General features: G+C 37.0%; 1 protein-coding gene across 5 annotated transcripts in view; it reads right to left on the bottom strand.

The window, feature by feature from the left end:
- efr3a (EFR3 homolog A (S. cerevisiae)) overlaps positions 1-27,546 on the bottom strand; it is a 110,930-nt gene that overhangs the window by 82,916 nt on the left and 468 nt on the right. For 2 of the 5 annotated variants that reach the window (XM_022679258.2, XM_022679257.2), the window contains one exon: positions 27,497-27,546. This exon is cut by the window's right edge. In XM_022679258.2, the coding sequence (XP_022534979.2) occupies positions 27,497-27,506 (10 nt within the window). In that variant the 5' untranslated portion in view covers positions 27,507-27,546. Of the gene's footprint in view, positions 1-1,942; positions 2,161-27,496 lie in introns of those variants that run through there. The other 3 variants (XM_022679254.2, XM_022679255.2, XM_022679256.2) reach the window with 2 other exon arrangements.

Genomic DNA, 27,546 nt, shown 5'->3' with positions numbered 1-27,546 from the left:
GGCGAGGAACTGTATGCTGTTTTATCTTTATCGCAAGTGAAGGTATGAGAAATCTCAGGATCAGAAAACACTGCTCGAAATATTTCTCCTACTCTTTCGTCAGCGTTATCAGACTGGGGTTTTGCAACAGTGTGCAGACAGCAGAGAGGTCTGATGCTGGTGCTTCTGTTGCTAATGCTGGTATGTTGTATGGAGCACCAGTTTATAATGCCCAGTTAGAATTGATCTGGACTTTAGATAACCACAATTTACACCCCATATTTGCAGTAGCGTCACAGCTAGCTAAAAGCAAGCAGCTGTAGTTTAGCTAAAGAATGCTCTTCTGAGCTCCCTTCAAGGTCTTTAATAATGCTGTTGGTCAGTAAAACAGTATAGCTTGCATGCAAAATCTGGAAGCTGCAAAATATGATACATGAAAAATAAATTTATCTATATACTATCTATTTTAATTACTTTGGGAATCTGATTTAAGACTTAAGATTTAGGATGCATGGACACCTTGGTGTACATTAGGATAAATTGGGACAAATGTATAAGTATCCCAAATAAGCAGTAGTATTTTCTTAAAATTAATATTCTTGAAAATGTTTAGTCACATTAGCAATAATATAATTTTCATCATTGCAAAAAAAACTTGAAATCAATAGATATTATAATATGGCCAAATTATCCATTTTCCAAATTATTAATAATAAACTTAAATCAAATCAATTAAATCAAATAAAAAAAGAAAGATAAAATAATTTAAGAATTTAAGACTTTTTAAAGATCTGCATTAGGAGAAATTGGGACAAATGTACAGCATATGTTATAAACCCTATCCCATCTGTGAAACATGGTGGTGGTAGTATCGTAGTTTGGGCCTGTTTTGCTGCATCTGGCCTTGATGGAACACAGACTACATTTTAAAAATACTGAATAAAAACCCAGCACATATAACTATAGAATGAATACATTAGCCAAAAAATGCAATTTAAGCACAATCATAAGCATATTTCAGTTAATCAGCCAAATTATTGCAATAATACTCTGGATAGGTCTACCACAGTAGAAAAATTATATAGTTTAGGATCATAGCAATTGATTAGTTACTATTTTTAGCATTAAACACTATAATATTGTCATGATTTTGACATAAAAATGACAAAAAATGAAAAGAAAATCATTGTAATAAGAATATTGAGTCTTAAAAAAATGCATTTTATAGTAGTTTTATTTACTGTAAAGCTTTAAGAGTATTTTTGTAATTTTATATATACCTATTTTGTATGTTAAATTATTTTGTGACCATTTAAAATTGTTTTTACATTCATTTTATTATAATTATATTAAAAGAAATCTGGTTTGCAATCTTGGTAAGTTACAAAATACGTTATGTCCAATGAAAAACAAGTATCTCCAAAATAGGAACTTTACAAAGGAAAATTAAAAAAAACTTCAATATAAAACTTTCCATGGAAGTCAATGTAAAACGAATTTATTTCAGGTCATTTTGGAAAATTTCTATTGTTCTATTTATTAAGAAAATTTGACACTGTGTAAGGGACAGTGTTTGTCTCCAAATTATATAGTAAAAAAATATATATAAGAACTTGTTTTTTTATTGGAAAGTGATGCTGCTTATGAATATATATATATATATATATATATATATATAAGTGTTTTGTCATGTCACCTAAATATTATCATAGAAATACAATAAAATATGGTTAGATTATGTTAAGGCCATATTACCCAGCCCTACTGACTATTAAACTGACACAAACAAATTAAATAAATGATTAAATAATTAAATAAAATATATACGTAGAGTATTCCCTGCTGCTGTCTAGGAAAATGTGCGCACACACACACACACACACACAAAAACAACAATGATGACAACAGCACAGTCAGCACAGTCATCACAGTGACACACACACACACACACACTCCTGTATACCCAGTGAGTTGAGGATGGAGGTCCTCTGTCTGCTGCGTCTGTACCGGAAGGTTCCGTCTGCCTCCGAGCGCGGCACCTGCCTGTACCTCCTCATGGTGACCTCTGACCTTTCCCACTAAAAACAGCAGACACCGCACGCCGACCTTTCCCCCCTATCCAAACGCTGACCCTGCCAGAGTGCAGAGTGAGGTGGAGAGGCAAGTGCCGGCGCACCTGAGCAGAGCCCCGCCCTCTTCCTTCTCCACCCAGCCCTGACTGACAGCCCGGCTGGCCAATCACGTCACCGCCTCACCTGCCAGCACCTGTAATTACAGGCCAATCAGGCAGAAAGCATTCCCCAGCCCTGGCCACGTCAGTGCTGGTGCGCACCACCTGTCTTCAGTTACACTCTCTACACATCACTGGGGTGGAGCACGCTGACAATCTACCATCTGGAGCTCAAACTAATGAGCTGTGTTTATTCAGAACTATAAACTATAGCTATGGTTTCTGTACAGTGGTGCATAAAAAAATTATATTTTATAGAATTTCTGAATAAATTTGACCTAAAACATATTGTTCATTCCTAGTAATAAACTTACAATAAAACTAAATATACTTAGTTAGATTTTAATACATTTTTTAAGACATTTTAATGGTTTTTAAGGATCTATGGACATCCTGATGTACATTAAAAGAAATTGGGACAAATATACAGCATATGTTATAAACCTTATCCCATCTGTGAAGCATGGTGGTGGCAGTATCGCGGTTTTGGCCTATTTTGCTGCACCTCGGCCAGAACGATATGCCATTATTGATATTTCAATGACTACTGTAACAACCCGCAGGCCTCCCTATTACCACCACTTTTGGGAATGGATGGTTTGCCCCGGAGGTTGGGCCATTGGAGGTTAGTGTGCTGTTAGTCTTAATTGGTGGCAATTGAAAGCAATTACCAAGAGTATTTAAGCTCTGTGGAGTTGAGCTCTCTCCTTCTTTATCTTTATCTTTCTCTTCAACACCATTTCTCACATGTTGATTTTTTGTCTCTCTCTCTCTTCTAGGAGTCCTGGATTCCCCTTTTTTCCCCAACACCAGCAGAAAACATGTCTCTCCAAACCATCACTGATTGTAGAAACTTCACACTAGACCTTGAGCAGTTTGGACTGTGTGTCTCTCCACTCTTCCTCCAGACTCTGATCCCTTGATTTACAAATAAAATGTAAAATTTACTGATGATCAGTGACGGTTTGGAGAGACATGCTAATCATCTGCTGGTGTTGATCCACTGTGTTTTATTATCAAGTCTAAAGTCAGTGCATCTTACAGCACTTCATGCTTTTCTCTGCTGCTAAAAACATTTATAGACTTTTATCCAGTAATACATATTTGTGAATGGTAAAAGTATATGAATCTTAAGAATTAAGAGATAATTAAACTCAGAAGGTTTCATTATCATGTTTTCAATCAATGGGATGACAACTAGGTGTGAGCTGTATTTAAAGAACAATCATCTATCAAAGCTTGATCTTCACAATGTGTCTGTGGAAGCAGGTCATGGTACAAACAAAGGAGAAAGCCGCAGTCACTGCATTCCAACACACAAACCCTATCCAATCTGTAAAACATGGTGGTAGGGGTGTGACGAGACACTAAACTCACAAGATGAGATGAGACAAGATATTGGGTTCACTAGATAAAAATGAGATGAGATTTTAACAATATATTTATTATTTTATTTTAAAGTTGAAATATATGATAGAATATATTCTATATTTGTCTGAAACTCACAAAATGATGCCAATCAATTTGTACTCTGATTATAAATTATGTTCAATTTATCATTTGCAGCAAAATACAGTACAGTAATACAGCACAAAGGTTTACATTTTTAGATAATTTTTCTTCATAAATAAATTCCCAAGCATAATATTTTGGTCTCATTTGTTTGATTAGTATTCTTAAGCCCTATCCGGACGCTATTCGTTTTTAGGGGGTTCTGGGGTATTTTTATCTATCTTTTATGGAGGACCCTTTATGATTTTATTCCCATCCAGAATGACTATGTATGTGTTTTTCTCAGACGTCCTCTGAAGAAGTCTGAATTATCTACTGTTTTTCACTGAACTTCGTGATCCTCCGGTAATTTTAGTCCCGCCCGTTTCGTCTCCTGTGTTTAATAAAATCGCTATTTGTACACTGTTACGCACCGTAATTACACATCGGATGTGCATTTCCACGGAGATACACATGAACACAACAGCGAGTGGAAATGGAGGAGCTACTGAACGTGATGTCATGTGACCAAGAAAGCCAAAAAAAACTCACTGGTCCTCCTGTTTTTTCAATTGCAGTCCAGATGCAGTAGTTTTATCACTGAGCAGAAGTGTGAAACATTTTTCACAGATGTCCCCCTGAGAAAATAATCCCATCCGGATCGGGTTTTAGGGTTACTGTGAAAATCTGATGATTTTAGATTTATTTATGCAGACATGTAGAACATTTTTTAAAGACTCAACAGACGTCCAAGCACCACTGTAAGCTTTCTAGAAAAACACAAAGATTAGATCTGATCAGTATCAGTAGACAGTCTGCATTAAAGCACTAGATCAGATTGTGGACAGTGGACAAAAAAATTGATGAGGACATCCCTGTTTTTCGTGGTTATTTTTGCAGAGCTCATGTTGTTTTAATATTATCATCAATTTAAACACAAAACAATAATGAACCACCAGCTTCTAGAGTTAAAGGCCATTCCTCACAGTATGTGTGTGTGTGTGTGTGTGTGTGTGAGCACTGTTTGTGTTATCTATGAACACTTGCACATAAACAAATTCTTTCCAGGATGGAGGACATGTTCCAGACACCAGTTAGACCAGTGAGTTCATAACAGAAACAAAGAAACCTTCCTTAACATGTTTAACTTTTTATTCAAATGCAGTTAATATCTGATTTTGCTTTACTCCATTTAACCTGATTCTAATTTTAGAAATTTTTAGTAGTAACAAATAAAAGGGATTTCCCAATCAGGTGATTTTGGACCAGATCCAATCAGAGTATCTAAATGCGGAGATTCATACTGATCTGGTCTAATCTAATCTTTATTTAAAAAAAAAAAAAAAGAGTCCACCAAAGTGTGATCTTCAAAACACAAGTTTTTTTTTTTTAAATATCATGGTACAAACAAAGGAGAAAGTAATAGTCACTGCATTCCAGCATAAAGACCTTAACCTATCTGTAAAACATGGTGGTGGTAGTATCATGTTTTGAGTCTGTTTTGCTGCATCTGGGCCTGCTGGAAACTAGCTTGCAATCACTGAATTAGAACAGCGATTTTTTAATTATACCACCAAATACTGAAGGAAAATGTCAGGATATCTGTTTATGAGCTGAATCTTGAGAGAATGTAGTTAATAAATATTAGGGATATCCGAAACAGGTTATTCTGCACCCGATACGATCTGACTCTATTAATGCTTCATACTGTTTCATACCGATTTGATCTAATCTGATATTTGTGTTTGCATAAATAAAAACTGCACTACATTTTACATTAGATGTGCTGCTAATTAATACTGAAGTAAAATCACTTTATTTTTAGCAACAGTTAATATTATGAGTCATTCCTAGTATGATTTATTGTGTTTAGCGATTGTGCTGCCTGTTGGAGCACTGCTGTATATAATGCAGGGAGTGTGGGAGAGAGCCAGTAGGGAGCTGATCAACTGCAGGTTTAAGTCCATTTTAACTCACAAGTCACTTAACTGGCTACATTTACATTTACAGTTTGAGTAACACTGTTGAAGTAAATTTATGATTAGAGTAGCAGTGTTCCAAATTTAAGATTAGAAAAACACTACTGAGATAGATTTATGGCTAGAATAGCAGTGTTGAGGTAAATGCATTGTGCTGAGAGTAGGGCAAATTTTGACTGTTGCTTTAAGTAAATCGCAGGTGTTTTTGGGTTGTAGAACTTATGCTTCTATGTTTTTCTTTTTATATTGGTCAATACTGGCATAATCAATCTCATTTTGAAGCCCCACTACTTATGACTTTATAACTGTATTTAATGTGGTCAAAGTCCATCTATAACCACCTCTGAAAGTACTTTGAGTGATCTGTGCATAATTCCAATGACAGATGTAATGTGTAAATATAGTGTAATGTTTTTAAATACTGTTATTAAACAGTGCCATCAGTATTGCGTGTGTGTGTGTGTGTGTACAGCTCTGGAAAAAAAAACTAAGAGACCACTTCAGTTTCTGAATCAGCTATTTATAGGTATATGTTGGAGTAAAATATACCTCCAAATAAAAATATTGTCATTTAGAGCATTTATTTGCAGAAAATGAGAATGGGCTGAAATAACAAAAAAGAGGCAGAGCATTCAGACCTCAAATAATGCAAAGAAAACAAGTTCATATTTATAAAATTTTAAGAGTTCAGAAATAATTAATATTTGGTGGAATAACCCTGGTTTTATGCATCTTGGCATGTTCTCCTCCACCAGTCTTACACACTGCTTTTGGATAACTTTATGCCTTTACTCCTGGTGCAAAAAGTCAAGCCGTTCAGTTTGGTTTGATGGCTTGTGATCTTCCATCTTCCTCTTGATTACATATCAATTTGGTAAAATCAAAGAAACTCATCATTTTAAAGTGATCTCTTATTTTTTTTCTAGAGCTGTGTGTATGTGTGTGCGGACAAAGGTAAATGTTACGTAAGGGCAAATGTCTTCTGATGATGAAGCAAAACAGCATTTAACTGCATTACCAGCCGGTCACATGCTCCGACAGTGACCCGACAACTCGCCAACCAATCACATTACACACACCCAGCCTGTGAAGGACTGTGCCTTTCTGCTAAGCGGCTGCAATTAACATGTTTGAGTGACAGACTCTACCTGCCAACCACAAGCTCTGGCTTAAGAGTGACAAGCTAATCCACCAATCAGGAACATCTGGAGGTAAACAGCCATTTAAATTATACCATCTGCTGGAGAGCTAGCAGCTGGAGCTAGTAGCTGCGTGAAATCTAGCACATTATATATGCAAATAATAATAATAATATTAAATATAATAATAATGCGAATAAACGGACAGTACGTGTTCTGTGATCGTACCGCTATCTGTCTCGTCAATAATCTGCTCCCAATCTCGTTTAATTCAATCCAATTTAACAAAGAACAGCTTTACTTAATTAAATACTTTCTGAACTACAGTGGCCAGAAAAACAGAAACACGTACTAGCGTACACTAGCGATTAATACAGCAATTTCAATAAGCATATTAATAAAACACACACATACACATATATCCACAAACCCAGGCAATGAGAGTAGCCTTACCAGCATCAGAGCTTTCAGAGTCCATAACTGCATGTGTCCATTGGCCCTTCTCTCCCTCTCAAACTCGGCCCCGCCCCCACACGCACACACACCTCTCCTCCTCTCTCTGACCTTGCAGGTCCTCAGTCTTCTTTACCCTCTCTCTCTCTCTCTCTCTCTCTCTGTCTGTCTGCTTGTCTGTTCATCTGTCCGTCTCTCTCTCTCTCTCTCTCTCCTCTCTTTGCTGGGAATGCTGGAGTCACGCTGTTTAATGCACAGATACAGTATACAGAAGAACGCAGGCCAGCAGCGCCAGCATCACTGTTACAATGAAAAAATACCTCCCAGATACAACCCCCAAACGTCCTTCCTGCTGAAGCATGAAAACTCACATATCAGCCTAAAGCTCCTAAAGCACAGCTGGAGCCAAATGCCACTTCTGCACAACACAGCTCTGGACACTATGGTACAATAAAACTGTTTTTTAAAAATGTTTTTTAGCAATATTTGTAACACGTGTAATAATAAAAGTATATTGAGGGGCTCCGAGTGGTCCAGCAGTCTAAAGCACTGCCACTATGCTTGGGAGATCGCTGGTTCGAATCCTGTTCATGTAGCTTCAGCCATCAGCTGCCAGAGCCCCGAGAGAGCACAATTGGTCTTGCTCTCTTTCTCGGTAGGTAGGTAGGTAGAGGCGCTCTCTCTCCCCCACATCTTTAAAGGATGATGTCAACCAGCACAAGGCGTCTGTGAGCTGATGTATCCGAACTAGTGATAATGATAAATACTAGCGCTAGGGGTGTCATAATGAGTGGGTTGCATAATTGGTCTTTTAAATTGGGGAGAAAATGACATGAAAAAAATTACATTTAAAATTAATTCAAATGTTTTCTAGTGGATGAATTATTTATAAAAAGCAGAAGACAAGTCGTAGTTTTTGTTACTACGACTAAGCAAAAGGAAACTCCATAAGTGTAATGTTACACATGGAAGTCAGGAGAAAAAGGGGATCGTACACTAAAAATACAAAAAAAAATTATTCAGTGTTTTTTCATATTGCTAAAAGTATCGTTATGACAGAAAAAACATTAAATATTGCAATTTTATTTTAGAGTCATATCGCCCACCCCTAATCTAAAGAACTGCAGGTCTCAATTGATTAAGATCATGCCACAGCATCTCAAACAGGCAGTTTATGCTCAAAAACACTCCAATGTGGCTGAATTAAAACTAATCTGCAGGGGTGAACACTTTTTCACAAAGGGTTTATACTTTAATATTTGTCGGATATTAAAATGTGCTTGCTAATCTAAAAGTTTTAAGTATGATGCAAAATTAAACTAAATCTATAAGGGACAAATATATTTTCACAGCACTGTTAGTCACTGTATTAGGAGTAGCAATACTTTGTGATAAAAAAAAATGCAAATTAGTAACAAGAGAAAACAGGTAATTCAAGAGATGACGAATGAGACAAAGTGCTTTACTTCCTGCACGCTTATTCTGACGTCACAAAAAAAAAACTTAATGGAACTACTCTGGCACCACCCCCCCTTACCTCAGACAGTGTACAGCAGGATTAGCCAGCAGACTTTGTCTGAGGGAGGGATCTGTAGCTACTGTCTGTGGCAGAGCCAGCAGATGAGGGAGATGTTTGTACTTTCAAATTATGAATTTTGTGCTTTTATGACAGTTTAACATGACCTAGCTTGTTCCTGTTTTGAAACACTAATATCTAGTGAGCGCTCACTGTATACATGATGTGGCCAGCAGCAGCTCATTTGCATAAAAGTAACAGGGCCCTTAAACGGGTCTTTCTGAAAGGGGCTGCTAAAAATAGAGCTGGCGAGATTTCTTTAAGTGAGAGTGAATTTATACAAAGTACTTCACAAACACAATGTTTTGTATTATTGCCCCATTATAGACCCATTTAAACTTGCGTAAAAAGATGTATAAAAAAAAAAGATGTCCCCTTTAAATTTGACATTATTATTATTACAAAATTACAATCAGATTCACTTAATATATTTTACAATCAATCATGAACATGCTGGATTTGTAGAGTGCGGCTAATTTAACAGTGTGTTTCTGAGAGTAACGGCTGTCTGTAGCTCAGGTTTATGCCTGCTGTATTCCTCTCTCTGTAGGAACAGCCAATCACACGCTGAGCTCAGGAGGAGACACTGGCCTGTTCTCTACCACACCCCTTTTTGAGTCTCAACACACACCCACACACTCACTTTCTGCACACAATCCACACTTCTACATACACTGTGTCTGTCCAAATGTCTGTAGACACAAATTAATGCACACACCCAGACACTGCTTGTCTAATGCCTGTAGAGTATGGGCAATGCCTGAAGCAGGTCAACAAACAGATTGGCACTGTGCGTAATACCAAGTGATGACAAGGCAAGTACAGTCCAAGTTTATCATGCTTGCATTGGTCATAGAGACGGAATGTGGCCTCCACCTTAAACTCATCTGTACAGTGAGCACGCATGCAAAAAAAAAAAAAAAAGAAACATGTGATGACACGCCCTGAACCACAGAAACTCAGATCATTCAAATTGTCAACAAACTGTTGCTGTGTTGAAATCTTAGGTCCTCTCTCTCTCTCTCTCTCTCTCTCTCTCTCTTTCTACACTTGTTGATATATTTATTGTATGTAAGAAAAGGACCAAGAGATGCTGGGTGCACGAATACAATGGGTCAACTCTGGCTGTGCTGCTTTAAAATTCATTATTTAAGTAATAAAGATTATATATTTTCCAGTTGTCAAACTATTCACCCCAAAATTTTGCATTTAAAGTTCCTGCATTTATAGTTAGTGGAGTAACCAACATGAAGTCCAGAGAGCTGTCTGTGGGTGTAAAACAAGCAACAAAATCAATCAGAACCAGAGACTGTAAAAAAAAATAACCAGCCCTTTTACAATAACCACACCTTTTTGAATAAAGCTGAATAACGTTTTTAAAAACGAATTCTGTGGGGATTTAACAATAAAAGCAGAGGTTACACTAGCTGTTGCATTTAAATAAAGGAGGTAGAATTACAGTATATTAGAAAAAAACGTGATTGAGAGTTGTCTGTTTTGCCATTGAAACCTATGGGGATGGGCGGGGTTACACGGCTTTCTGAAACCGAACAGCAGGGGGCGCCCGACCTGTGGTGGCTTCACTTTTGAGAGACCATGCTCTGTCCAGCTATACACAGTCTATGATCAGAACCATTAGAGCACAGATATTGTTCATAGCCAGAAAAACAGCTTGTTATTTCCTGAAGAAGAAAGTCGTCACTGGTGTACTATATAACAGATAATAAACAGGAAAAACCCTAAAATAACTGTTAGTAACATCAGCAACAACCTCCAGAGAGCAGGAGTGAAGATCTCACAATCTACTGTTCACAGAAGAAATACTTAATGAACAAAAGAAAAGAACAGAGGCCTTAGGAGAAGAAGAAAAACACAATTAACGAGGTGAAGAGGAAGACTAGAATTTAATAAATGTAATGTAATGTAATGTAATGTAATGTAATTTTAATTCATTTTTAAGTGATTGACACCACTAATATGAATAAAAGTATAGTAATTGATATTCTAATGCTGATATTTTCTAAAAGAAAAAAAAAAGAACTCTTAAAACCTGAACTGCATCCAGCAGATTGCTTAGGTAAAAAGAATTAAAGTTATAAATTTAAGTAGTTTAAGTAATGCTGTTTTTTTATTTTTTATTTAGGTGCTACAAATAGGCTCTTTTTTTGTTCCAAAAAGATAGTCCAGTGTGCCAATATGATCAAGAGATTTCCGATTCGAATCCCGGCTATGCAGCTTACTATCAGCTGCCGGAGCCCTGAGAGAGCACAATTGGCCTTGCTCTCTCTGGATGGGTCTTGGTGGGTCTCCACCTCTACAACAAGTGCACTGCCCTCCCCACACACACACACACAACCCCACACACACACACTTACATATACACACAGGAAGTGGCTTTGATGTTATTTTTACGCTTCAAATTCAGCTTTAGAGCGAGTTTTCTATAAGGAATATGAATGAAGTGACGCCAAAGGGAAACGAAGGAACATCAACGCAAATCAGAGAACACATCAAACACACACACACACACTAAACAGAGCTGAGATCAAACTCTCTTTTTCTATCTCCCTCTCTTTCACTCTCTCCCACACACACACACACACACACACATCTAAAACCAAAGGCAATACAACTTCCAAAGCAAGAAGGCTCAGACCGCCTAACAACTAAAAACATTAACATCTCAAAGTGCAGTGTGTGTGTGTGTGTGTGTGTGTGTGTGTGTGTGTGTGTGTGTGTGAGTGTTTGAGAGGGAGAGAGCGAGGAAGAGAAAGAAAGAGAGAGAGAGAGAGAGAGAGAGAGAGAGAGAGAGAGAGAGAGAGAGAGAGAGAGAGAGAGAGAGAGAGAGAGAGAGGAAGATCATAAATTCTGTATCATCTAAAAGCTTATAATACATATCTCATATAGCAAATAGTGCTGGGAGGTTAATTGAATTAATTTGATTAATCAAATTACTGTTTAAATGCATTTTTTAATAATGGGATAATGGTGAGTAATGGCGTGTAAATCGTATATATATATAGAAGTATGTATAGATGTACGTATAGAAGCTTACAGAGGGAAGTAAACAGAAGCAGGATGCTCAGTTCTCATAACAATTAATCCATACAAATCCAATATGATCGATTTTAAACAAAAAATAGATACTAGCAGGTCTTGCTTGCCAATTATGTTCTATTCACTGAAGAAAGAAAACTGAACCAGAGAAAAGGAAATCTTTACCTCACCTCCAACACTCTTTTTGCCTTCTTTTCACATTTAGATAATGATAATTTAGTTCTGATTAGTAAAAAAAAAATACTATAGCTATGGGTTATCTGACAAAAAATAGCTACAGCTGCAGAATCCATTATTCCAGAATTAAAAACAAATTTTCAAATTAAAATGATTGCCATGAACATTTCATTTCTTATTCAAAGCAGCTCATTTTAAAAGGCGACACATCCCAATACGAGTTTACCTCAGTAGTGCAATTCTAATTATGAATTTATTTCAGCAGCGCTGTTCCAGACACAGATTAGGGAACCTCAGCTGTACAACTTAAATACAGTCATAAATTTAGCTCACTACAGCTATTGTAAAGGGTTATGGAGACTGAATTATATTAGTAACAGACAATCATTGTTTTATACAGTATATGGCCAGTCCTTCAAACCAATGCTTGCTGATATATTTATTGTATGCCGGAAAAGGACCAAGAGATGCTGGGTGCATCTCTTGGTCCTTTTAAATATTTATAACTATTGAATAGTTATAAATATTGAATATTTTTCGGCTGTCAAAATATTCTCCCCAATATGGGCATTTTATTTATTTATGTATGCTTGATTCAAATAGTTTTTTCTCTAAATGTTCAAATATTCTTAATAATATATTCTTAATAGTTGACCTAAAAAAGGGGTACAGTTGCTTTACTATAGAATTAAATTGTCATTATATCATGACATAAAATGGTCTTAGAAAATTAGAATAATATGTTTTATTGCAATTACAGTCCCCTCCAAAAGTATTGGAACAGTGACGTTTAGAATTTGAATTTGACATTAAAAGATGAATTTGAGAGAAAAGATCAACATTTCAGCTTCTATTTCCTAGATCTGATACACAGTTCAAAAGATTCAGCACCACCCATTCTTCTTACGAGCAACAGTATTGGAACATGTGACTGTCAAGTGTGTTTTGTTGCCCAGGTGTATCTTGATACATTAATTTAGGTCAGATTTGGGTTTTATCTGTGCAGACTGTGCTTTTATAGCAACTGTGAAGCTGAGAGAAAATGGAAAATGAATCAGAACCATTAGAGCACAAATATTGTCTATAGCCATAAAAACTGTATGGAATGTCCTGAAGAAGAAAGTCGTCACTGGTGTACTAAATAACAGATGATGAACAGATAGATCAAGAAACACCACAGCAGTTGATGTAAAGAAACCCCTAAAATAACAGTTATTGACATCCGCAACAACATCCAGAGAGCAGCAGTGAAGAAATCCCAATCCACTGTTCACAGGAAAAAGACTTCATGAACAAAAGTACAGACTCTTCAGCAGAAGATGAAAATCACGATAAATGAGGTGAAGAGGAAGATTAGGATGGAATTTACCAAGAAGTTTAGAGAAAAACCTGTGGACTGATTATAGACTAATGAACCAAAGATGAACCTTTACCAGTGTGATGGAAAGACTAAAGCTTGGAGAAAGAAAGGATCTGCTCATGATCTCAAACATACCAGCTCATCTGTGAAACGCAGTGGAGGTAGTATCATGATTTAAGCTTGCATGGCTTATTCTGGGATGGGCTTAATAATCTTAAATGATGTTTAATCAACTCAGAAATCTACAGAAACATTTTAGCTGTGAATTTAAAGAAAGATTAAACGAAATTGATCAGGAAATCCTTCATCATGCAGTAAGATAATGATCCAAAACTCACTGCAGCCTGAAAAAGCATCACAGAAGAAGAATGCAGAAGATTAGTGATGACAGTGGGTCACAGATATGCTGCAGTTAATGCAAGTGAAGGATTTGCAACTAAATAAATCTTATTTACTTGTATTTACTTTAAGTTTAACTGTTTACAATACTTTTGCTCACAAGAAAAATGGGTGGGTTCAGACAGAAGGTGCTGAATCTTCTGCAATAGAACTGTAAATCAGATCTGATGTAAATACCTAAAAATAAAAACTGAAATGTTGATAATTTGTCTCATATTCATCTTTTAATGTCAAAATGTCAAGGAATAAAGGGATTGAACCTTACTGGTCCAAAACTTTTAGAGGGGACTGTATTTCTAAATGTCCTAATAATGGTTATTGTGACAGGTCTATTAACTATTATAAATGAAAGGTTGCAAAAAGTTTAATTTCCACGCTATTTATTTATTTTTTAATTATTAAATCTTTATATTTATCTTTATATGTTTTTTTAATGCTGACCCTGTTACCATGGTGGATCAGGTATGTTTATAAGATGCACTGCTGTTCTCTCTTCCATTCTTCCTCTCTCTCTCTCTCTCGCTCTCTCTCTCTCCCTCTCACACACACACACACACACAAACACACACTCTTCCCCTGCTGTTCTGATTTCAAGGATAAAGGACTCATCTTACAGTCTTATGATGATCCAGATTTATTTAAACACAAAGTGCTCTCTCGCTCTTTGTGTGTGTGTGTGTGTGTGTACACAAAAGGTTTCTCAATCCTGTTCTGGGCTCCACCCTACACTACACACATTCATTGCTTTCCCTTCCGTCTGATTCACCTGATCAGATCATTAAGAAGCTTTTTCAGAGTTACAGGATGTGGGTTAAAGCAGGGAATCCACTAAAATGTTTAATAGCTGCTCTCTGTGAACAGTGGAACACTATGTTAGATTTACACCTGATGTAATAAAACTTCTGTTTGCTGCAGAACATTATCACCAAACAGCTTTGAGGTCATCAAGGTTTGGTTTTAAAGGTCTCCTTCTGCTAAAATCCACTAAATTATTAGTGTCTTTATTAGTCTTTATTTTAAAACGTTTTTAACTGTTGTCCATCTTGCTGGTGTCGCAGTGCTATTAGCCAATCAGAGGCGATATGTATGAATATTCATGAGCAAGAGCCATTCTGATTTCTTCATATATTGTATAATTTTGTGGGACAAAGTAAACAAAGCCTTAATTTAAAGCCGCAGTGTTTTATATTATATGCAATCCTGACATTAGAGTAAGTCAGAAACCTATAATAAAGCCCAGTCAAGCAAAAAATAAAACAAAATAAAATAAGAAAAACCCCATGATATACCATGAAATCTTATATAACATTTTGGTCATAAAACCCAGCAATTTTTTTTTCATTGTCCACACACAACAAGTGTTTCCCAGAAATGTCTCAGCTAGAATTAAACACTGGTCTGGTTGTCAACCATGCTGAGACCAATATGAGACGGGCTTGAATAGCAGCTTCAACAACCTGTGTGTGCAGGATCTACAGGCCCGGCTGCAAGTGCATCTCCAATCCTTATTTAGATTTTCAGCATTTTATATCAGATTAAAATATCTCCAAACAAACTAACAAACAAATCAACAGCTAAATATTACTAGTTTACACATAGTTACTGACAGTTGTACAACAGTTAGATCTGACCTCAAAATCTGATTGGTTGAGAGGTGTTCTCACCGCGCTGATATTTGTGATAACGGCACGACCTTCTCACTAAATCTGTATCACTCCGCGGACGCATTGCTGAGTAACGACATATACACACACAAGAGATTTTTGAATCATCACCTAAAGCAGCAGCAGCAGCATCATTAGCATTAGCTTGCCCACAGCCCACAGCGCTGGCTGGTCTTTTGTGGAAGCCTCGGCCGCAGTCTGACAGCCAAAATAGTAACCAGCCAGGCTAGCCTAAGCTAAGCTAAAGAAAGCTACACTAACCTAACCACAGTCCTGCGGGCTAGCTAATCAACAACAATCAGCAAACAGGCAGAAATTAGGGCTGTGAATCTTTGGGAATCCCACAATTCCATTCAGAATCGATTCTTGGCGTCACGATTCTATTTTTTTTCCGATTCTTTCAAATGGGTTGGATTTCTTTTTCTTCATCCTCCATACTTTAGCGGCGCAACAACAAACACCGTAACACGACACTACACGCCCCTCTTAGCCTAATAGGGAGAGCAAAATAGTAAGAGCAAAAACTTTTCCTGTCCTGTTGCTGCTGTCTCGCGACACTCACCTACTGTCGCACAGAGTTTTTAACTGTACTGCGGAACTTAGCTACTGTTTCACGGAGCTTTTTAACAGTTAAAGAGCTCCATGCGACAGTTAAAAAGCTAAGCTCCACGCGACAGTTCAAAAAAAGCTCTGCGTGACAGTAGCTACACCCGCAAAAAAAATCGATTTTTTGAAAATGAGAATTGATTCTGAATCATTCAATGTCAGAAACGCGATTCGAGCTCAAATCGTTTTTTTCCTGCACCCCTAGCAGAAATGCTCAGAAACGCGCAGCTTTCACATAAAGATGTCTCTGCGGAGCAGGAGAGGAAAGTTTCAGCGTTGTTTCACGGTCCAAACGTTTACTAACCCCCATAATTCACAATTTTGATGTCAAGCTAACGTATAACGTTAAACCATACGCCGTTTTGTAGTTTCTGATAAACGTTTACGTGATGTGAAACTACTTTTTGGCAGAAGGCACAGTCCACATTAAAGCACATTTACTATACATTTTTCTGAGGGTCTTTTATTTTCTTGATTCATTTTGTAAAAACAAAAAAAACAATATAAAAGCAATAGAACACTTGAGGGCGTGTGTTATTGTGAATAACATCACGGCTGTGATTTGGTCGTAGGCACGAAACGAAGGCGAGCCGTGATGTTATTTGCGATAACACACTCCCTTTCGTGTTTTATTGCTTAATTAGCTGCAGCTGGCTAGTGTCCTGGTAACGCTGCCCTTTAACGCGAATCCTCTACTGGTGCCTAAACAACTAATTAAATAATAAACTGATTAATGATATATTTTTACCGCTCAACAGGCTAGCTTTACTTATAGTCACTCTCACGCTTATCGGCCTTTCTACAGAAAAATATAAAGTTATAAAAGTTTTTTTTTTTTTTTTTAGGCAGGGCAAATTGTGGACTAGAATTTGAATCGGTATGTGGATCGTGCCTGGGCAGCTTGCTGTAACAGATGGAAGCAGGAATTCTGATGTTTATCAGACAATCCTGAAGGAGAATATCCGGCCATCTGTTCTTGACCTCAAGCTCAGGTGTACTTGGGTTCTGCAGCAGGACAATGACCCAAAACACACAAACAAGTCCACATATGAATAGCTTAAAAACTAAAACTAAATGAAGGTTTTGGCGTGGCCTAGCCTAAGTTATCGGTTGCCATTTATCAGTTAAGCTTGAAGGGTGGCAAACCAAGTTATAAGGTTCTGGGGCAAATACGTAAAAAGTGTTTGTTTGTTTTTTTTATTTAACCAGGTTATCTTTGGCCGATATTGAAGTTTGTTTGATAATCGGAAAAATATCGTAAAACAGAATTTTTCACACCACTGTATAGAATATGTAGTACAGTTTTCAGCAGCCACAGCTCTTTATAGTTAGTGCGGCCACTAGGGGTGGGCGATATGGCTCTAAAATAATATCACGATATTTCAGGGTATTTTTGCGATAACGATATACTTGGCGATATAGGAAAACTAAAATAATTCATTCATTTCAGGAATATAGTATAATAGTATAACAATATAATCATAATGTGGCAAAATAAATAATATAGCATAAAATAATATAATGCAGCAAATAATATTGCAAAATATTTAGTGCATGCATATAAACTGCTAACTAAAACAATTCTACAATAAATAAAACTAAAGCTTTACAGTGAATAATAGACTATTTTTAAGACAGAACAGCCCTATTATCACGATATGGATTTTTAATATCATTATATTTCTGTGTCACGATATATTGTATACGATATAATATTGCCCACCCCTAGCGGCCACCTTAACAACAAACGTAACTCTACACCATCTTGACTAACCAATTTTCTGCAGGAAACCCTGTAAGCATATATTTACAATCTATTGTACACTACTGGTTTCCTATTTCTGATAATGAATGCTTGTATAAAAGCACTTTGATTTTGTAATGAAATCCTGTAGCCTTCGCTCTGCACTCTCTGCAGAGGAACAGAGCTGGAGAGAAGCTGGTGTTGCTGCAGGGCACAAAGCTCACACTGTTCACCGCAGTCAGCGAATACACACCTATACTCTCAGATTGTAGAAAAATTACAGGAACACAATAAAACACACACACAGGCCATTGGCTCTCAGTGCCTCTGCTGGAAGCTCATCCACCGCTTGCACATGTGTGTGTTTGCCCTTTTCCCGAACTCCTGACTCATTCCAGCTAATTATCAAACCCTATGGAAGATGAGTCAGGAGTGTCGGAGCACACTGGGACTGAGAAACAGTGACGAACAACTGAATACCAAGACAAAATCAAACATAGATCTGGAAATGTATCCAGATCATTTTTTTCTACATCGTAAATGAATAGTGAAGTGATCCAGATTATAAAAGAACACATAAAGAATCATGTAGTAACTTAAAAGTGTTAAACAAACCAAAAATATACTCTGTTAAGAAGCATTAAGGTGCTCTTGTTAACTTGTTGTGCTTTCTGAGGCTCTTTGAGGAACTTATCCTGTGCAACAGAGGAAACTCTTGCTCTTCCTTTCTCTGGGGCAGTCCTGATGAGTGCCAGTTTCATCATAGTGTTTTTGATGTTTTTTGCGACTGAACTTGAGGATATTTTCAAAGTTAAACTTAAAATGTTTCAGACTGACTGATTTTCTTTTCTTTTCTTAAATTATTTTGGTAGTTTTTGCCATAATTAAGAACAATACATAACACAGTCAAGGTTTGTGCTATAATGCCAATATGACACGTTATAGCACGAACCTTGAGTCTGTTATTGTAATTATAACGCAGTTCCATTATCACTCTTGATTGAAAGATTTTGAGTTAAAAAGGACGAGAAAATACGATCTGTTTGGTTAACAAAAACTTTGCAAGTTTCATGGCTGCTCTGTTTGTAGCAGTGCTGTTTGGCTTGTAAGCGCTGCATTGTTGCTAGGTTACCTGTACGTGGCGGAGTAATACATGGAGAGCTTCGGTTACAGTGCATTACTGGCTGATAACGGCACTCATAGAACGCCTCTCAGCCAATCACATTGCAGGGTCGGAACTAACTGTGGTATAATATGGATTTGAACATTACTCAAATATTCACTCTTCACTGTATACCTGTAACTCTACCTCTTCACTACTTTACTTTAACTGATGCTCTCAAACAAATTAAGAGACAAGAAATTCAAGTAATTAACTCTTGATGAGTTCAGCACAGCTGTTAACTGAAAGCTGAACATTATAGGTGACTCTACCTCATAAATACGACTGAGAAAATCCAGCCAAGATGTGCAAAACTTCCATCTAAGCAAGAGGTGCTTAAAAATCGTATGTTTTTCATTGTTTCTATAGGTTGGATAGTATTAATCCACAACGCAGAATAATTTACAATAATGAAAAAAAAAACACTGAATCTAAAGAGTGTTTAAACTTTTGACTGGTACTTAATACTGAAAGAACTGTTCCTTTTAAAGCAAAACGTGCAAGTGCTGTTTAATAAAACTGGCTTAAAATAGATCCATTTTACAGCAGAGGGTGTTGAGGTGGGAATGAACACTGTGGGAGTTTAACTGTCTCTGAAACAGAGGGAAGAAATGGAGCAGGCCTCAGAGCTCCCACCACACCACACAAAACATAGATTACCTGCTAGATATTACTCTGATATCATACCATACTCAATTCTTCTGACTGTTCATTATATTTATTAGACTACAGACTACACAGAAATCACCTTTTGCAGCTTAATCTTTTTTTAAACTTTACACTAGACCTCAAGCAGTTTGGACTGTGTGTCTCTCCACTCTTCCTCCAGACTCTGCTCCCTTGATTTACAAATGAAATGTAAAATCTACTGATGATCAGTTATGGTATTGGAGAGACATGCTGATCATCTGCTGGTGTTGATCCACTGTGTTTTATCAAGTCCTAAGTGCTGTAAGAATTTCCCAGAAAATCTTACAGCACTTCAACTTTTATGGAGATGCGGATTTCATTTTCCAGCAGGATTTGGCACACTGCCCACACTGCCAAAAGTACCAATTGGTCTTATATAATATTCTGATGTTCTAAAACACTGATTTTTGGGTTTGTAAGTCATTATAAATCAACAATAAAAGAAATAAACACTTAAAATAGATCACTCTGTGTTTAATACATCTATATAATATATGAGTTTCACATTTTCAACTGAATTACTGACATAATTTGAGATTATATTATCATCCATCGCCAGCCTTGATTTGTAATAGCCCCAAATCACTAGTCTCAATCTCAATTCCAATTCCAACAATTCCAAAAAGTGTCTTTTTAATCCAGCACTACCTGCAGGCCCAAAGACCACCAGAATCCAGTATTTTTCATTTTTATTCCCATTTTGCACAGCTACTTAACTTTATTGGAACTGGGATTGTAATAACAAAGGATTAAAACTGGCCCGGTCTCAAATATTCAATAGAATATGCCTGCATTGACATCCATTAAAAGCATAAATGTGTAAAAGCCTGAAACTGAAGTCCTTAAAAGGAGGCTAAACATTTGGGAAGTGAACCACAGTTCCATTCAAAATATTTAATTCAGCAGAATAAACCTGGTCTGACAGTTTGTTACAACATGAAGTCATTTAATGGATGCTTCCCCTTTTTAGAGTGTAAATCAGACAGTGTGGATCCGTGTGGACATGATCAGAACGCTTAAATTCAGCTCATTTAGGTTATAAAAGAAACACAATTAAATCTTTGCCTTTTTATTTTTCTGCATTTTCTGTCTGTTATCCCATTTAATGTAGAATCACACAGAATATATTCACACGAACGGCAGCACAGTCATACAGTGATGTAATATGCTGCAGTAAAAATGGTTTTACATAACACACTTCAAGTTCATAGCTCAGCTTCTGTTTTATAACATCACTATCTTGGGAACATGCCACTGCAGCCTTTTGTGTAGAATACAAGTTCCGTTTATGCAAGTCAAGACAGTCTGTGGAGATATACAGTGCCTTGCTAAAGTATTCATACCCCTTGAACTTTTCCACATTTTATTACCTTTCAACCACAAACTTAAATGTGTTTTATTGACAATTCAAAAGTATTCATTAGGGGTGTGACAAGATCTCGTGGCACGAGATATCGCGAGATTAAAACGTGACAATATTTCTCGTCAGGCTTAAACCTGTCTCGCGGGAAGAAAAAAAAGAAAAAACACTCTCTTTAGTCAATCAGATCTGTGCAGACGCGGTAAGAAAAAAATACATAAATAAACACACCGCTCCTCACGCGGGATCAAACCCGTGTTGTCAGCGTCACGGTCCCGCTGCTCCGGCTGTTGAATTGGGACGCGACCGTGAAAAAATGCCTTTATAAGGAGATAGGGAGCCCGAGAACGGGCGGAAAAACGAGAACGGGCGGAAACTAAAGACAGGCCAAGCGCGCTGGGCGTGACTAAAGCGTGATAGGGCACTTAATCATAACACAAGTTAACAATCGGTCCGGACATTGGCCTGTCGAAATTTTCTCTAACTGGACCATACTGAACTCTAATTAAATACCCCTGACATAGAAGATGCTTCTGCTACTTTTAAGTTGTGTGTCTGGCTGCATTTTGGCTCCAGTGAAAAAAATAAACAGTAACAGAGTGACCAACAAGACACAAACCATATGTAAATACTGTAAGTAAATCCTACACCTGACTGTTTCATAGACAGTTGTTCTAATCCCTTAGCTCTGTACTGTATTTTAAAAAAATTCTGTCTCTGTTTGCACTTCAGGCATAGTCTTAATATGACTGGTTATGGTTATGCATACTTAAATTACAAAAAATTTAGGAGAAAAAACACAAACCATAGTCTTACAGTTTTTCTCAATTGGTTTGGCTCATTTCTTGAAACTGAGATGACATTCTCAAAATAACATGGACAAATCCCCAAACTAACTTGCGGTTTCTCATAACAGAATGGCATTTCTCATTGCTTTCATCACATTTCAAATGCTTTGTACATGTCTCAAGCACTTAGTACATCTTTGCAAATGGTTATGTACAAGTAGCCTACACTTAACACAATCATCCTACATTTAGTACATTTTCCAAAAGAATGCATCTTGTTGATCTATCCCAATTGGTTGGTTCTCAGTGTAATGGTTGTTCTCTTGTACTGTTACTGTACTGCATTTGTGATGCTTGACTGTTTTTTTACATACTGTAATGTATTTTGTTTTGTTTTTGCAGGTTTTTGTATTTTGTATACATAGTATATTTGATACATTTTCCTTTGTATTTTTTTCTTTCCTACCTACACTAATGTGTAAACATGTACTTGTGAATAAAAATAATTGCAATTTTCTCAGCAGAATGAGTGCAGTGTGTGTGGTGTGAAAATTGTATGGCTTTAGCTAGACCTCTGCCATAAAGACAAAACATCTAAGCATTTTGACCTGCAGTACTTACACAATGCCAAAGGGACAATGCATTTTGGGGGCACTGATTTGTTTGAGAAAGGAAATTAGTTTTGACGCATGGGTAAACTGTTTTTGGAGCGATATGAGCAGTGATAAGGATCCATGTAGTTGTGCTGCACCGTCCGGTTTATTTTGACAGGAGGACGAAATGAATGAAAATGTGCCAAAGCAATTGAGAAGGATCTATGCCATTTTTATGGTACTTACTATTTATATGGGAGAGGGACTTCATTTTGAAGCAAGAATGAACGTTTTGGGAGACATATGACATTTTGCTGGTTATCTGAAGTGTTGTGAAGAACTGCAAGTCTGTTTGGCCAATTTACCTTATAGTTATAGGAATGTCATCTCAGTTTCAAGAAATGAGCCAAACCAATTGAGAAAAACTGTAATATGACTGGTTGAGGATTGCACTTATTGTTTGCACCATATAAGTCCTAGAAAAGTTTTATTTTTATTTTTTATTTTTATTTCAATTTCTTACAGAATCAATGTGTGAGAGAAACCAGTCTGTTAAGTTTGCGTTATATGATTTTGTCAAACAAAACTTCATTTTTCATTTTTGACGTTTTCTTTAAAATTTTATTTTTAAATCTCGTCTCGTCTCGTTCTCGTGAACCCAGTGTCGTGTCTCGTCTCGTGATATTAGTGTCTCGTCACACCCCTAGTATTCATTTTATTTTAAAAAACAGAAATAAATCCAGTGCAATCAACTGCCTTCAGAAGTCACTTAAAATTACATAATAGAGTGCAGCTGTTTTTAATTTAGTCTCAGTATAAATACAGCTGTTCTGTTTTTTTTTTGAGAATACTAATGAACAAACAGCATCATAAAGACCAAGAAACTCACCAGACAGGTCAGAGATAAAGTTGTGGAGAAGTTTAAAACAGGGTTTTTTGCAAGCTTGCTTTGAGTATCCCAAGAAAAAAAAACTGTACAATCCATCATCCAAAAATAGAAAAAGTATTCTACATCTGCAAACCTACCAAGTCATGGACATTCACCCAAAATGACAGATTAAGCAAGTAGAGCACTGATCAGAGATGCAGCCCAGAGACCCATGGTCACTCTGGAGGAGCTGCAGAAATCCGCAGCTCAGGTGGGAGAATCTGTATACAGGACAACTATCAGTCACTATATGTCATGCGCTCCACAAATGCGGCCTTTATGGAAAAGTGTCAAGAAGAAAACCATTGTTAAAAGAAACATATGAATTGCTGCCAGGCAGCAAACATGTGGAAGAAGGTTCTGTGGTTCTGTTCTATATGAGGAGGAAAAATAACACTGCTCATCATCCTGAACACACTATCCCCACTGTGAAACATGGTGGTGTCAGCATCATGCTGTGGGGATGATTTTCTTCAGCAGGGACAAAGAAATTGGTCAGAGTTAATGGGAAGATGGTTGGAGATAAATACAGGGCAATCCTGAAAAAAAAAACTGTTGAAGGCAACAAAAGACTTGAGACTGGGAAGGAGATTCACCTTCCAGCAAGACAATGACCCTAAACCTAAACATACAGCCAGAGCTACAGTGGAATGGTTTAAATCAAATAATATTCATGTGTTAGAATGACCCAGGCTTAAATCATGTTGAACTTTTGTGGAAAAACATGAAAACTGCTGTTAACAGACGCTCTCCATCCTACCTGACTTTATAAAGAAGAATGGGGCAGAAATCTCAGTCTCTAAATGGGTAAAGCTGGTAGAGACAAACCCCAAAGCACTTACAGTTGTAGTTGCAGTGAATGGTGGCTCTACTAAGTACTGATTGGGCTGAATACTCTCGCACGTCACACTTTTCAGATTTCCATTCCACTTCACAATTATGCAATACTTCATGCTTGTCTATCACTTCAAATCTTACAAAAAAAACATTTAAGTTTGTGGTTGTAAGGGGACAAAATGTGTAAAAGTTCAAAGGGGTATGAATACTTTTGCAAGCCACTGTACTTATAGTTCTGTAGAAACTATAAGACTTTATTAACCCATATCATAATAAATCTGAAAATATCTGAAAGAATCTTTACAATCCAAAAAGACAAAAAACAAAGACAACCAGTTTGCGCTGGACACAGATGGACTTTGACTTTGCCTTTAACCCATCTGTGCAGTCAAACACACACACACACACACAAAGACAGTGGACAGTGGACCGTACATGCCCAAGGCAGTGGACAGCCTCCAGGGTCAAGGGCCCAACAGTGGCAGCTTGGTAAACCTGGGTATCAAACCCACAAACCTGCCATCAATAACTCAAAGTATTTGCTTCCTTACAAATTTCTTTTTTTTGGCCTACTGAAATGACTCCAAAAGGGCATGAACAACTCATCCAGGAGGTCACAAAAGAACCCAGAACAACATTTAAAGAACTGCAGGTCTCACTTGTCCCCGTTAATGTCAGAATTAATGATTCAATAATAAGAAAGAGACTGGATGAAAATGGTCTCTATGGGAGAATCTGAGATAAAAAAAAACATTGCTGACCAAAAAGAACACAACATTCCATCTCACATTTACCAACAAACATCTTGATGATCTCCAGAACTTTGGGTAAATATTCTTTAGACTGAGGACAAAAGTGGAGCTTTTTGGAAGGTGTGTTTCCCGTTACATCTGGAGTAAAACTAACACATAATTTCAGAAAAAGAACATCATACTGAATGTAAAACATGGTGATGGTAGCTGCTTTGCTGCTTCAGGGTCTGGACAACTTTGCTGTTTACCAGAAAATCCTGAAGGAGAATATCCGACCATCTGTTTGTGACCTCAAGCTCAGGAGTACTTGGGTTCTGCAGCAGGACAATGAACCAAAGCACACAAACAAGTTCACCTCTGAACGGCTTAAAAAAAAACTAAATGAAGGTTTTGGAGTGACCTAGTTAAAGTCTGATTGATTGAGATGCTGTGGATGATCTTAAACCGGGTGTTTATGCTGGAAAACCCTCCAATGTGTCTAAATTAAAACAATTCTGTAAAGAGACGTGAAAGACTCATTGCCAGTTATCAGTAAAGCTTGATTGACAAACGAAATTATCCTTTATAAACTGCTTTTTGTATTTATTCTGTTTTTTTTTTTCGTCTGATATTAAAACGTGCTTGATAAAAAAAATACAGTGCAAACGTATCAGAAGCACAAATAATAATAAAATCTTCACACTGCTCCTTAAAATAAAAGCAGGAAAACAAGCATTACAGCTACACAGATGGAAGCCAGCCCTAGAAAAGCTGCAGGTTCTGACACTCATTATCATTCTTCCCAGACACTGGAAATCTACAGCCATTCCCACCCAAACTTCCTCCACTGCAGACACAGAGGAAGAGCATGACCCACAGACTCTGCTGAGTAAGCTACTTTTCCACCCGTCCTGCGACAAGCAAGTTTAAAACCACAGCAGTAGCGCAGCAGGAAGCGCGTCACTCTCACTTATTTCACTGTGTGTGAAAATGAAATTACAAAACACTTGTTTGGTCTCAGCCTTGTCAGTAACAACAACAATAACAAGTGCATATGGCAGGATATCATATTCTAAAAAAAAACACACCAGCAATACACTTTTTTACTAATAAAATTTCAGCAACACAGTAAATGAATACTGTAAATACAGTAAAAAGGAAAACATAAGGACTCATGTAGAACCTTAAAAGTCTTAAACAAACCAAAATACTCTGTGAAGTATTTAGGTGCTCTTATCTGGGAGCTGTTAATTTGTGGTTTCTGAGGCTGGTAACTCTAATGAACTTATCCTAAACAACTGAGGAAACTCTTGCTCTTCCTGTCCTTGGGCAGTCCTGATAAGTGCCAGTTTCATCATATCATGTATCATGTTTTTTTTGATAGTCCTTGCAACTGCACTCAAGCATAATATCAAATTACGTGACATTTTCGTCTCGCCTGATCTTAGTTGAATAGTTCTTGCAATAATATGGATTAGAACATCACTCAAAAAGAGCTATTCACTGTATATCTGTAACTCTACCTCTTCACAACTTTACAACTGATGCTCTCAAACACATTAACAGGCAAGAAATTCAAGTAATTAACTCTTGATCAGTTCAGCACAGCTGTTAACTGAAAGCCTGAATTCCAGGTGACTGAGATGCTAAGATGCGCAAAGCTGTCATCAAAGCAAAGGGTGCTACTTTGGAGAATGTAAAATATAAAACATATTTGGCATATCTGGTTTGTTTTACACTTTTTCGTTTACTAAACAATTCCATATGTTTTTCTTCATAGTTTGGATTACTTTTTGTCTGTATAAGGTACTGTATTTTTTGTGTAAATGGCCAATTTATTTGCCATGACATTAAGGTACTGTATATCTATAACGAGTTATAATTTTTGTTTTACTCATAGAAACGGGAATTCCAGTTATCCACACACTGTTAACTGCCATACGGACCTGAAATCTTTTTAATAGTAAAATTTCATAGCTTATATTTTATATGAGTATAAACTGCATTATAGAGATCTCATTTTTGGTTAATTTAAATCCTGCACTCCATTCACTTTAAAAAGAACTTTCCATACATTTAGTTTGTAAATAAATGTTTGAGGAGCTATTGTCATCCTGTCTACCCACAAAATACAATGCAAAAACTAGAGGATAATAAATGTAAAATGAGACGTATATATGAGAATATTATTAGTACATAAATTAAGCAAAATAATCTTATCAGAGCATCTAAAAATAAGATGTTTTGACTTGAAATGAGATCATTTCACTTAGATAAGCTATGATTCTGTTGTATTCAGTGTTATTAAGTGGTGAAAGTGAGTTGGGGCTGGTGTTGCTGGTGTCAGATGAGGCTAAAACGTCTTAAGATGCCATAAGATTAGGAACCACTTGTTTGAGCTCAGTGTTTACAGAAGGAACTATGACAGCTAGTCAGTTACCCTCCCAGCATGCAGAGGGGTGGAGAGGCAGGAGGTCAGTCTGTGTACAGAGTGAGAGAGTGAGTAAACCCTGCTGGTGGAGAGTAAATAATCAGGACTGCTGAGTCTCTTACCTGCAGGCATTTCTCCAGCGCTCTCAGCTCTCGGCTGTGTCCGGGTGTGT

Source organism: Astyanax mexicanus, chromosome 4, assembly GCF_023375975.1.
Source record: "Astyanax mexicanus isolate ESR-SI-001 chromosome 4, AstMex3_surface, whole genome shotgun sequence".
NCBI lineage: Eukaryota > Metazoa > Chordata > Actinopteri > Characiformes > Acestrorhamphidae > Astyanax > Astyanax mexicanus.
The sequence above is the reverse complement of the archived record's forward strand: the minus strand, read 5'-3'. Positions and strand labels throughout refer to the sequence as shown.